Source organism: Carettochelys insculpta, chromosome 12 (assembly GCF_033958435.1).
Source record: "Carettochelys insculpta isolate YL-2023 chromosome 12, ASM3395843v1, whole genome shotgun sequence".
NCBI classification, from domain to species: domain Eukaryota; kingdom Metazoa; phylum Chordata; order Testudines; family Carettochelyidae; genus Carettochelys; species Carettochelys insculpta.
In genome coordinates, this window is record NC_134148.1 from 29,254,243 (window position 1) to 29,268,091 (window position 13,849).

Consider the following 13,849-nt stretch of genomic DNA (forward strand, 5'->3'; position numbering starts at 1 on the left):
CTTTAAATCAATCTCAGTCTCTATCTCAGAGACAGGATACGCATGCTGTGATCACATTAACTAATTGCATCCTTGTCACAAGATCTCAGGATGACCATATTCAAACATTGCTCCTAGCCACAATTTTCAATATTTAAACAGTCAAGAATCTTTACCCAGAATTACCGATTTACATTCAATTTACATAACAACTGGAGTGGAATGGCAGATTTGCTTTTAGGATTATTTTGTACCTTTTTGTAAATATTTATCATTAAAATGCAAATGTTAGGATATCACATTATTTTGGAAGGGGGAGAAAATACCAAATATTTTCCCCATACCTCATATTTGCTCTACTTGTAGTACAAATGAGTTTCACAATTCAATATGCTCTAATCCATGCATCCTTTATTCCATTACAACCACTGTGCTGCATTCTAGCAACAGTACATGAACTGCAATCAATCGCAATCAATTTTTACAACAATCTGAGGCTTACAGTACATTTAAGGCCTTGACATTTGGAAAAAATTAGACCTATAGTAGTAGTGTAACAATTTTAAGTGTCTTGCATTTCTGATGCATATTCTGTGCGATTCCAGTGTCAAAGAATCAAATTACTTCTAAACTAAAAAGATTAGTTCAATGAAAATTTAGTTACAGAAATTCATCAAAACATAAAATGTTAATTTTTTTGTCCTGGAAATCTTATAAAAATTTAATAGCAAAATAATGTAGGGATAAAAACATATTAACAAAATGTATTCAATCATATACAAACCAGAATTTTGCAATTTACTGTAATTAGACTTAAATTAAAATTACTAATCAAGAATCTATGCACAATGTAAATTCAAATATGTACAGTACTTTTAAAAAGTCTACAGGAATGCTTTACAGAAGGAAATGTTATGGCTCTTATTCAGACCATCTGAATATTAAAAGGAGTTTCCTATTAATGAATTTACACATTTTTAACAAACAATCAGGCAATTTTTCTTTAAGAATATTCCAGTTGCATGGATCCAGAAAATGGCTGAGAAGTTCTTGTAGAACTTAACCCCAGGTAGTAGGGCTTATTTTTGTTTTTCCCCCAGGAAAGAGTAGGCTATCTTAAATAATTTACTTGGGAAGATCAGTGAGTTAACAAAAGATCACCAAGAGGAACAACCTCATAACAACAACTTGCCAGTTACAATACCACAGCTAGAAATTTACAAAAGAAAGTACTCCCATAGATTGAACCCATGAATCAGTTGTGAAGAACAAGCTGTAGTTCATAACAGTTGTGTTCCAAATACTGAGAAAATTGAAAAAAGTCTCATAGGACAGAATTATAAATGATCAGAAGATAGAGAAAACTGACTTTAGAATATTAACACAGCAATAGATAAAAGGGACCTCCATATTCAGCTAATATCCCCATGTCCGCCAGGGTAATGAAATTAAAAATCATTGAAGTTACAGTAGTTGACCATATTGTGTGCATTAGTAGAATAATTTCAAGATATAAAAGACCAGTTTTCATCAGATGTTTGATGAGAACACCCTAAAGACAGGTATTTCTTCATAGTATAAAGCTATTACAGCTATCCAGTTAAAGCATGTGCAAAAACAGGTCATGTCCTCCATTCACAGTAACTGAGGTAAAATCAAGTCAGCTTCTTCAGGAGTTGGGGAGTTCATGAGATATGAACTGTTTTAGTCTTTCTAGATACTGTGCATAAAGCTCTATGTCATTGTGCCCAGCTCCTTCTACCCAGAGGGGCTCCACTGCTCGAGGACATCGCTCATACATTGCCAGGCCATGGGAGAAATCTATTACCTCATCTTCAGTACCGTGAATTACCAGCACAGGAGAGGTTACTTTAGAGATCTTGTCAATGCTGGGGGGATAGAGAAGACAGACATGTTACACAGGGTTTTAATTTTTACAAAAAAGAAATTATTAGACACAATTAAGGAACATATTTTAATGGATGCTACACTTGATGCCCCATTGACTTACCCACAGAACAGGCAAAGCACAGACAACGGTCAGTACAAGCTACCCTTTTACTGCCATCGTGCCACCAATCCCTTTAGTGGAAGGAAGTCTGTCGTCTCTCCTGCCTGGTCAAATCTTTGGCTTATTAATGCAGATCATACCCAGCTAGGATGTGGATATCTGTCTAACCCAGAACAAACCTGAGCCCACCAATGCATTCCCACAGAGACTAGTGCTGAAACTGAAATCGCTATGTCTGAGTTTGAAATAGTGACCAACGCAGCCTACTATTTAAGCTAGAGACATTCAAATTCCCAGTTCATTATGGCCCTTTCATTGAAAAAAACCAAACAATTAGAAAGTGTCCTGATCTATGTTATTGACTCCAGAGATTAATTTAAGATTAATTCATTTTAAGATTAATTTTAAAAGATAATTTCTCACTATTTAACATAGGCAGTTTTCATTCTGCAATTTCAGCAGCCAGCATGAAAAAGTATGGAGTTGTGCTACAATTATCTTATATATTTTAGTCATTTTCATGTCTAAGTTCTCATATATGCTTGCGAAATACTGCAATATAGGTTGCCTCTCCCCAGTCTGGTATCCTGGGTACCTCAGCTATCTCGAATGAGGGATTTTGCTGAACTGGGGGTGGGGGGGGTCAATGCTGCTCTGCTGTTCACTGGCCCTGTTCCAGGGCATTAGCCCATGCCCAGCTGCTGGCTTTCTGGACACAGTGCGGTTCTTGCTCTGCAGCTGCCAGTCACTTCCTGGCTTCCCAGCCCACACTGGCTTCTTGGCCCCTGCCAGCTTCCCTCAGTGGCTGCAGCTGCTCAGTCCCAGATGGGGCTTTCAGCCCTGGGACTCTCAGCTCTCTTGAAATATGGAGCTATACATGTCTCATAAAACTGGAAGGGACATCAAGAGGTCATTGAGTCCAGTCCCCTGCACTCACAGTAGGACCTACCACCACCCTGACAGATTTTTTTTTTTTTAAATCTAACCTGCCCCATACCCCTGAAAGGCCCCCTCAAGGATTGAAGTCACAACACTGGGTTTACAAAGCCAATGCTCTAATCACTGAGCTATAGACCCCTCAGTGGCCACTCTCAATCACCGGAGCTCTCTGGTCCAGCAGCATCTGTTGTTCGGTCAGACCACAGATGTTGCTGTGCCAGAGTCCCAGATTTCAGAGGTTCAACCTGTATTAAGACTGAAAGCATGAAAGGGAAATCTAACTGCAGACTAACACCAATTTAAAAAACTTGCACAGGATTTGTTTCATGGAAACGTGCATTTTCAGTTCTGAAAAAGCTTATTTTTCACTGCCTACATTTGGGAAACTACTGACTTTCAAGTAAATATTTAACTTAGGTGCAAGGTATTTTTAGTTAAGTATTTCTATCGGACTTTGTTTTGGGGCGTGTAGCCAGACAGAGCCCCCCACCACCACCTTTGCTATACTCCATCCTGCTTTCCTTTGGTGCTTCAGGCACGAAAGGGTTAAAAGGAACAGCCCAGTCTTGGAATGCCAGAGAGCGCAGATGTGCTTATCTCCTAGCACAAGTCTTTTGATGCTCTGGAGCAAGAGCCAGACTGCCCCTGAATGGGCCGAAACCAGACAACAAAGGACAATGGACTAACAGACCGCCAGGGCCTCGGGCTGCCCTTGGCTGGTACCAGTGATTGATATGCCCACACTTGGGTCCCAGACGGAAGAATCTCCAGCCCATTAAGAAAAAATGCCCTAAATTGTCTCCACCTCACAGGTGCTAACTAAGACCTTGAACTCCCTGTGAGGACCAGCATCATGGGACAATTTAATTCAACTGGCACCTTTTAGATAAGGAAGAAGCGTATGTGACCCAAGACGTATAAGAGGAGGGTCTGGCAGACCCCTTTTTGAGCTGCAATTACCTTTGCCTGCCGGACAGGAGGGTCTTTGCCTCCTGAGGTGCCAGGAGACGCCTGTTTCCTTGTAAAAGATTTCTTCCCAAGGGATTGAGAGAAGACGCTGGCCATGCCACGTTGGTAACACAGGGGTGAGAATAAGACCTGCTAGGTATTTTACCTTTTTCTTTTTTTTTTTTGTGCACATTTGACAAATATAGATCTATGAATTAAAGTGTAATTAAAGTGTATGCTAGCTATTTGTAATCCAAGTATAAACCTTGTAACCTTGTAACCATAAGAGCTTAACTCTTTAGTTAAATAAACAAGTAATTGGTTAAGTGGTAACCTGACTCTTCCTGATACTGTGCAAACCGAACAAAAAAAAGAGCCAGCTGCTTTTCAGCTGTAACAGCCTGGTCACTGGTGGGGCGTATTGAGAGCTAAGCACTGAGTTGTGCTGCCTCCACGGAGCAGACTCCTGGGGCACCCGTCAGCCTTCCTGGCTGCCCGCTGCAAAGGGACCTCATCCTAGCAGTTAAAGACTCGGGTGTTAGGACCCTGGGGTATCCGTCAGCCTGCCCGGGCTGCCAGCCGCGAAGGGACTCTGTCCTAGCAGTTAAAGACTTGGATGAAAACAAGGGCATAGGTGGTATCTCACTCGACCATCGGCTAACAGGGAGAAAAGGGTGGGAGGAAAGAAGAACGATTAAGCCACTATAAAGCCTACAGTTCTAGCCCCTCTATTCTCTAAGCTCCAGAATATCATACTTAGACCACAGCTTACATATTGAATTGTTTGTTGCTTCCCTGTCAAATACTAGAATGAACTACAGATGCTATACTTTTCATAATAGTTAACACCTTAATCTACAAATATTTGATGGGTGAGAACAGCAAGGAATGAGAACGATTTAGTGTGGTACAAGGGGATAGGACTGGAGATGACATTATGGAAAAAAAAAGTTAGCTTGCTTGTTAGCAAATTTTTTAACAGCGATATCTATTACACTGTGGAACAGTTTCTCTCGTGGTGAGAACTCCATTGCTTTGGACACATGAAATAAGACAAAATGTCAGAATATCTATTTTAGTGAACAGCCTTGTACTGACACAGTAGTTACTAAACTCCCTCCCTCCCCACACTTCTAATGTGTATGATTTGTTAAATTAAGTTAAACAGTAGTTGAAGGGAGTCAGGATTTTGCTACTTCCAAAGGAAATTAAGGAGGTAAAAGTGACTACATAAAAGTGAAGCTGTATCTATCCAGTCACTCAAAACAAGCAAAACCAAAAAAATACACTCAAGCCAATGCAACAATTTACAAATAAATGTAACAGTTTGAAAATACAGCTATTTCAATTAAAAATATAAATGAACTGCAACAGAGAATTTCACATGTATAAAGCTCAGCACTTCGGATAGTGTGGAATTCTAGGTAACAGCTACTGCTAAATATTTTAAATTTCTTTACATCCCAGTATCTCTTCAAAAACAGACTGTCTAAGCTTAAACAGTTAAAAGTAAAGTATTTTGATTTTGAAATTAGATTGTAGGCAGGGAAACATTCAATATGGACTAGGTAAGTTTGGCTTTTTCCATGTGGACTATAGATAAGGACTTCAAGAACGTAAAAAAGACTGTCAATAGAAGGCAAGTGCAATTCTTGTTTTATTTGCACCCACAAGTGAAGAATACCACAGTTAAATGGCAATGTGAAAGAAATTATTCAATATTTTGCTTAACATATTAAATACCAAAGGACTGCATGCCACTGAATAAAGATTTCACAACAGGCATAAGAATGGCCATACTGGGGCAGACCAAAGGTCCAGCCAGCCCAGTATCCTGTCTACCAACAGTGGCCAATGCCAGGTACCCCAAAGAGAGTGGGCTGAACAGGTAACGATCCAGTGATCTCTCCTGCCATCTGTCTCCAGCCTCTGACAGAGGCTAGGAACATCATTCCTTACCCATCCTGGCTAATAGCCATTAATGGACCTAACCTACATGAATTCATCTAGCTCTTTTTTAAACTCTGTTATAGTGCTGGCTTTCACAGCCGCCTCTGGCAAGGAGAGCCACAGGTTGACTGTGCGCTGTGTGAAGAACAAACTTCCTTTTATTTGTTTTATACTTGCTGCCCATTAATTTCATTTGGTGTCCTCTAGTTCTGATATTAGGGGAACAAGTAAACATTTTTTTTCTTGTTCACTTTCTCCACATCACTCATAATTTTATATACCTCTATCATATCCCCCCACTTAGTCTCCTCTTTTCTAAGCTAAAAAGTCCTGGTCTCTTTAATCTGTCTTCATATGGGACCTGTTCCAACCCCCTAATCATTTTAGTTGTCCTTTTCTGAACCTTTTCTAATGCCAATATATCTTTTCTGAGATGAGGAGACCACATCTGTACACAATATTCAAGATGTGAGCGTACCATGGTTTTTAGAAGGGCAATACAATGTTTTCCATCTTATTCTCTATCCCTTTTTTAATGATCCCTAACATCCTGCTTGCTTTTTTGACTGCCTCTGCACACTGTGTAGATGTTCTCAGAGAACTACCCCACAATGACTCCAAGATCTCTTTCTTGATTAGTTGTAGCTAAATTAGCACCCATCATACTGTATGTATGTCAGATATGTGCAGTTATGTACACAAAAGGCTTTATATCAGTCTTATTAGCTAGCATCTTTTTTCAAACAAAGTAAAAGAAGCCCACCTCACCGCAGCATTCCGCAGATGAATTGTCAAAGAAAAAAATATTTCTATTTTGAAAAAAAATTGGAAACCACCCTATTGCCAACTCAGCAATAAAGCAATATTTAAACTGCACGTTGGCCTGCTTGTTATTCTCAGCCACACCACTCTGCAGCTAAGAAAGCTACAGAGACTACATTCTCATGGGCTCCCAACATAAAATACACACAACAGCAATTCTCCACAAGCATATGTAAACATTGTTTCCTGCAGCGAAGGCAGAGACCTGAGCTATACACATTAATGAGTAAACACAGATGTTTATTCCTCTTGTTTTAGGTAAAAGCGAAGTCAGAGCAACGAACAGATCAGGAGAAGGTTAACAAACACTAAACATCTCTGCTGTCAAGCTTTAAACTCCTCCCACCCCTGGCATTTTTGAAACTATTTGACTTGGCTCAGTTAACCACTGCTATCCAATCTTGTGAGTTTTCTCCTCTAGACATATTAATTTTAATCAAAGTTTGAGAGCAAGAACTTTCAAGTGCCTCATACACCCTCACTGAATTCACATTTTAAACTTGCTGAAAAGTGCATTAAGGATGACAATTTCACAAAACAAACGTCGTTCTAAGTTTGAAGAGTCTATCTTTTAAGAAGCAGTTCTCATTAGCTACTGTCTGGCTCCCTAAAAGTCTCTTGGAATATTAGCTGTTACGATCTAGTTAAAATAAAACATAACAGAACTAATTCCAGTGCTATATCTCGGCTACAAAGGGTCTGCCGACATGGCAAATACCCCTTCCCCCAAACCATGCAGTAAGTCTCTGAGGTGGGCTAGTGCTACTGGGCTAAAAATAACAATGTAGGTATTCTCGTTGGAGCGGGAGCCTGGACTCAGACCCACACCAAAGCCTGAGTGAGAATGTGTACGCTGCCAATTTTAGCTCCACAGCATGAGCCCTGCAAGCCCAAGTCAGTTGACCTTGGCTCTGAGACACACTGTCCCTTCTTTTCCTGTGTAGAAATATCCAAATTCTGTAACTGGTCACAGATCTCAACTAGGTCTTCTACACTTCATGGAGTCTGATTATATTCTCCCATCTCTGGCTATAGGAAACTACTTGGGGCGATGGGAAGGTGGATGGTGTGGGGGTATGTTTTCCTCCTAGACTTCTGCATTCATTCTCAGAAGAACAGCAGCACTAGCACTGGCTAACCGTCTCAGAAGAATGCTCACTCAGATCAGGGACCTCTCTCTGGAGAAAGCAGCACAAAATACTTAATAGCAGACATCAAAGTAGCTAGAGCAGGGGTGGGGGCTTCCCTTCGGGGTACCTGGCCTGCTGTGGACTGGCAGGCACAGAGCCCTAAGCTTCATGGGCTGGATATAGGCAAACTGTGGTCCAGATCCAGACTGTGGGCTTTGCTGGAGGGCCAGCAGAGTAGGAAGCAACTTCACCACTGATCACTTATGTTTTCCCAGCCGGGGTGCGGGGGGGGAGCAGCAGTAGTCTAGGCAGCCTGCCCAAAAGCTTCCTATGGCTGCTCCAATTCACAAGAATTCTGACCAATCATAGCAGTGGAGAGTGGTGCCTGGGAACAGCAGGGAGGGGGCACAGAGCCATGTGCCTATGTGGACCCCACATCCCCGACAGCTCCTGCAACCCTTCCCATCCAGACTCCCACTCCCTCCATCCCAGACCACTCACTCCCCCCCTGCTCCTGACCTCTCCCCCCACCCAGACCCCGCACCTCCATCCTGACCTCTCCTACCCAAAACCCACAGCCACATCCTGCCTAGACTTCCCACCCCACCCTGCTTCTGCCCCCTCCCTTCCAGACCCCCCCACCCCAAACCCTCCTGCACCCTTCCTCTCACCTAAACCACACCCCCAGCCTGGTCCTGCACTCGTCACACCCAGACCCCAACCCCTGTCCTATACCACCCCCCTCACCCAGATCCCCCACTCCCAGACTTTTTTGCTTCTCACAGCTGTGGCCCCTGGCTGATTTGTCTATGGACCACTGGTCCCTGACCTGAAAAAGGTTCCCCACCCCAAGCTAGACAATCACAGTGCTCTCTGTAGTGGCAAAGTACATTGTGCAGCACAATGTCTCTCTTCTTGTAATACAATGTTAAACAATGCTGCTTCTGCCAAATGGCCTTGCACAGCTCTGGCTCATGAAAGGATTAGAACCGTTTGTGCTTCAAAGGTGCCGCCCCGAGAAGTCAAACAAAAACCCAGTTATGATTACTCAAAGCAAATTTGACTACTCAGTTAACTGTCATTGCAATAAGAGAGTAGTTCTCAACGTGGGGTTAACATACCCCAGGGGCTATGCATGGGTCTTCCATGGGGTACATCCACATTTCTGAGATATTTAAGTAGTTTTACCAAACACACTAGTAAAGTCAGTACAAGCTAAAATTTCATACTACTGTACACTGAATGTAAGTCCAATATTTATACTGATTGATTCATTTTATTATATGATAAAAAATGAAAAAGTAAGCAATTTTTTTCTAATAGCGTGGCTGTGACACTTGTATTTTTTATGTCCGATTTTGTAAGCAAGTAATTTTACAGTGAGACAAAACTTGCACTATGCAACATAAACAGTCTCCTAAAGAGATATAATAGTTTGTTAAGCTTAAGAGCCACTGGATTAAGGTATTTTCTTACTTACATCTGCAAAAGTACAGTAAAACTGTATAATAAACCACACATTACAAGACTTATAAAGCAATTTTCAGATGTAAATTAGATAGCGTGTTCCCCAGTATGAAGTTTTAAATTATTAAAGGAATTAAAATAAATTACATCTGGTGTCTTTGTCAAATTAGCTCCACAAAACAGATTTTTTGGGCTTGTATCATCTCCAAGATGGGCTTTCACCTTTCTCCCTCACTCAGGAAAACAAGGACTTTATCCAGTCACTGATTTTCACTCTTAAGATGTACATTTCACATGGTTTTAGGATTGCTGGAACAACTGTTTGCATCTAAATGTTTTGGTCTCTCTATCTTAGAACCTCATTAAAACAAAATGTAAAAACCTGAAAAGTAGAGACAAGTTTATTAGTTATCCTGAAACTAAACAGGTGTAAATATCAATGTGGAAATGTAAAGAATTTAAGCTCATTTTAAAGACAACTGAAGTGCTGCCATAATTCCTACCAACCAATCCAAGCCAGCCCGCCAGCCCCAACCCACCCCCAAGCCCACCCTGCATTATGGTGGCATCTGAGCACCTCAATCTTTAATGTCTTCATCTTCACAATGCCTTTATCAGACTAGGAAGCATTTTACAGATGGGAATCTGAAGCAAAGACTCACAGGAAGCCTGTCACAGAGCAGATCACAGAGTCTGAGGTTAGCACCCTAACCGCTGCACTGTCCTTCCTTTCATCCTCTATGAAGTTGCAGATATTATCCCTTTTAGTCTGTTGTTTTTGTAAAGCAGTATCAGCAGTTAACAAGAAGCCCTACAATTCTTTCCACACATATTTGTGAACATTTTAAATCAGAGTTGGCTGAGCAACGTACAGTTCGAAAGGGGTGTTACTTTTTAGCTAAAAAGTATTTGACAGCACAACCATAGTTAACAATTACCAGTCCAAATTTAGCAAGCTGTGGACTGTGCATGAGCATTAAACACTGAAATGATACACAGCTGTAAAGACTTGTAGGGTTTTCTTTGCTAATTTACCAAGCTAGCATACTAGTTTGAGAATGCAAACCACTCAGTAGCAAACAAATATATTTATTATCTGTTTAGATTTATAAGATGTGCCTGTCTAAAAATTAAGATGCATGTCACAATACAAATAAAAGTACACACAAAAGTAATATTTAAGGCTACCATAGAACAATCCCTCCAGCAATATTTGCACGTACCTTGGGAAAGCATCAAAGCAATATGTTTTCCTGGTGTCAGGGAAAGCAACTCGTAATCCAGACATCAAAGGAGAATGAAGGATTACAGCTGCGCACTCATACCGAGATGCCAGGTCCACTGTCGGGACAGTTCCAATACTCTGACCATAGAGAATTATATTCTCAGGACTCACACCGTATCTGCAAAGAGAATCAGAAAATACATCCCTTATTTTTTAAGCACAATCTATAACAAACGAACAAGGACAGAGACAAAAGCACAAACACTACCCACTGCAGCTCTCCAAAACCCACTCCTGGTATATAAAAAAGTATCAAGTTTGTAAAAATCACAATAAATCATTACCAAAGTATTATGTGGTAACTGGAACACTTTCAAAACTATCAGCATGCTGGTTACTCTCAACCATACTTACAAACATTCAGGAATGTAAGTTAATCTTCCACAACACAGTACAGTAAACTGTGCTTGACAACAGGGCAAAAAAAATGAAGGAGAAAAACCCAGTATTGTAGGAATTGCTATCCTAATACTTACACTCAAACTACCGTTCAAAAAAAAAAGCTCTTTGTTTTGTATAAAGAGTTGGATTTAACCCAAAAAGAGACAAAGAAGATCAAATTAACTGGAAATTAAGCACAAATACCTTATTTACATAATGGACAGTGGATGGCTCTTGGTTATTCCCATCCATTTTCCTATCATTCTAACCTGTGTACTGCATAATTTTTAGATCCTGCTTACTTATAGCTCAAGTTACAGTCTGACATACAGTAATCTGCTGCAACTCAGAAATATCAAAAAGTTGGTTTAAAATATTAACATTATTTTCCAGGATAACCTAAAGTTTCCAGGATAAACAACAGTTGGTAGCCACTGCATTTAAAAAACTCGTGTTATAACTGCTATTCTGAAAATCATAGAATACTAGAATTTTCTTTTTGGGGCGGGGGGAGTACAAATAGCGTAGCATATTGTAACAGAGACAGACAAAACAGAGGCTACATCTACACTGGCCCCTCGCTTTTGAAAGGGGCATGCAAAAAAGGCCAATCAAAAATGTAAATGACACCTATTTGCATATCAGCACCTCATTTGCATAACAACAACTTAGAAAGAAGGGATGCTTTCAAAAGCAGGGCTTCCTTTTGAAGGAACCCCATCTACATGGTTGTTTTGGTTTTTGAAGACAGCACTTCCAAAATTGCAAGTGGCTACCATCATGCAAAGGAGGTGCTCAATATGCAAATCAGCATCTCATTTACATTTTCAATTGGCCATTTTTGCATGCCCCTTTCAAAAGGAGCAGGGCAGTGTAGAAATAGCCAGGCAGTCCAAACAAAACACATTATTTGGTTCTGTGAATGTGTTCACACTTGGAATAATTCAGAGACCAGAAATATTTAATCACAGGATTTTATGTAGTTTGATTTCACTAATCTTATATTATCTCTGATAATTTGACCAAACTAGGTATGATGAGTCTCAGAGAATAAAAGAAAGAGCCATCTACCGTTAACTTATGAGGATGGGAAATCCCCATGATAATTAACACAAACACATATTGTAACTACAATATTAGCTAATACACATTAGCTTTTTAAAGATAATTTTAAAGTGCTATTTTGAGAGTGCTCTTATTTCTAAGATTTCTTAGCTTACAAAAATTCCATCAATTGTATTCTGTACAATTTGAAAAGCTGATCTTTACCTTCATGTTCTCACTAGAGTAGGAAATAAATGCAGCTCCTTTTATTATGCCATTGAAAAGAGAATCATCAATTACAGCTTGTAGCCCATACGGCTAAGTTTGCCTTTACTCTCGTCGCTGCCTTCCCCCCTTCATTACACTGAGCTACTTTATTATATTCAGCAGTAATGCAAGGACCCTACATGCTTGTATTCTGTAAGACTGTTTCCCAAACTGTGTTCCTTGCAACATGAATGGGTGTTCCATGAAAAATTTTGGCATTAGTCATATTTTTCCTTTTAAAATATTAAACATGAAATGGTGTGTATCAAAAATACTAAGGTATTCAAACAGTATTTAGATTGTAGGTATACTACTATTTATAACACATTCATAATAGTATAGTTATTATGTGATTCATGCCAAAACAATTATATAATATAGTCATTGTCTTCCCTTCATTATATTTAGCTACTTCTATTATATTCAGCAGTAATGCAAGGACCCTACAGGCTTGTATCCTGTAAGACATTTGCTTCAGCAAAGTTAGCACTAGACTTGAAGCCTACACAAACTCTGAACTGAAAAACAGCCCAAACTCCAAGTATTAGGGAGCTGAAAATAAAGGAACAATGAATCACAATGTCCAAGAGTCCAGCCATAAAGTATTATGGCAATGGCTTGATGTGCATAATAGATACATGAGCTACATCCTCAGATACCATGGCCGCCTTGTGGTTGTGTAACGAATTGATGTGCATGATAAGAAGTTGAAACCGTTCATACACTAACCTATAGGAGAGAGATTCTAAATTAGTACAATGACCATATGCAAATGAAAAAAGGGGAAATACCCCTATTGAATATGCAATTATAGTGGCCTCAACATATAAAAATTACATCCCAGTGCCAGGGTAGCAGGAGAAAGATACATAGTTCTTGGGAGGTGCTAGAACCATGGCTACGGTTGATGAGGAAGATAATGACTAATATTTCAGGTTGTTGTACACGGCATGGTGGGAGTATATAGAGCTGCAGATGTATCTGCAGTATCTTTATCTACCTTAAGAAGTTTGAAGGTTTGTGACTATGCTAAATGCCTTAATAAACTATTTGTAAATACAGAAAAGTTCTGTGAGTGTTGCAGCTATGCACATCCAGGTTCCCAACTATATAATAATTTAAATAAGGGGCCTGATGTAGGGAAAAGAACCTGTCCATGCTCAAAGTGATAACTTTAACCAATAATCATAGATAGATACCCACAGAGGGGTAGCCATGTTAGTTTGTAGCTTCACAAAAATACAATTACATCCCAGTGTAAGGGCAATAGGACTACTAGTTTTATGTGAAGCTACAGACTAGTAAGGCTACCCCTCGGACTCTTTACCATGCAAGGCACTGCATTCATCCATTTGGAGTAGAAATCCATCAACATAAATTTTAGTCTTTAAGGCGCAACTGGATTGCTTATTTTTTGTGATTGACACTGACCAGGATACATGCTGGAGAAAAAGAATGAAACACTGACTATATCCCAGGGAGTAATTTTGTTTATCCCTAACAGGAATAGGAAAGGGAAGCAGAGAAGGGAAATGCATCCCATGCCACACTGTGGACTCTTGTAGGGCTGCCTGGAACAAGTCCCCTGCGATTTCTTCCACAAGCAAATGGACAAGAAGCGAGAGG

The 13,849-nt window shown here is 40.1% G+C and overlaps 1 protein-coding gene across 2 annotated transcripts in view; it reads right to left on the reverse strand.

Moving 5' to 3' along the window:
• Window positions 1-374: 374 nt before the first annotated feature.
• ABHD17C (abhydrolase domain containing 17C, depalmitoylase) overlaps window positions 375-13,849 on the reverse strand; it is a 55,684-nt gene continuing 42,209 nt past the window's right edge. The window contains exons 2-3 of one of the 2 annotated variants that reach the window (XM_075006658.1): window positions 10,470-10,649; window positions 375-1,868 (exon numbers count right to left, since the gene is read on the reverse strand). In XM_075006658.1, coding sequence (XP_074862759.1) covers window positions 1,649-1,868; window positions 10,470-10,649 — 400 coding nt within the window. In that variant the 3' untranslated portion in view covers window positions 375-1,648. Of the gene's footprint in view, window positions 1,869-9,421; window positions 9,629-10,469; window positions 10,650-13,849 lie in introns of those variants that run through there. The other variant, XM_075006659.1, reaches the window with a different exon arrangement.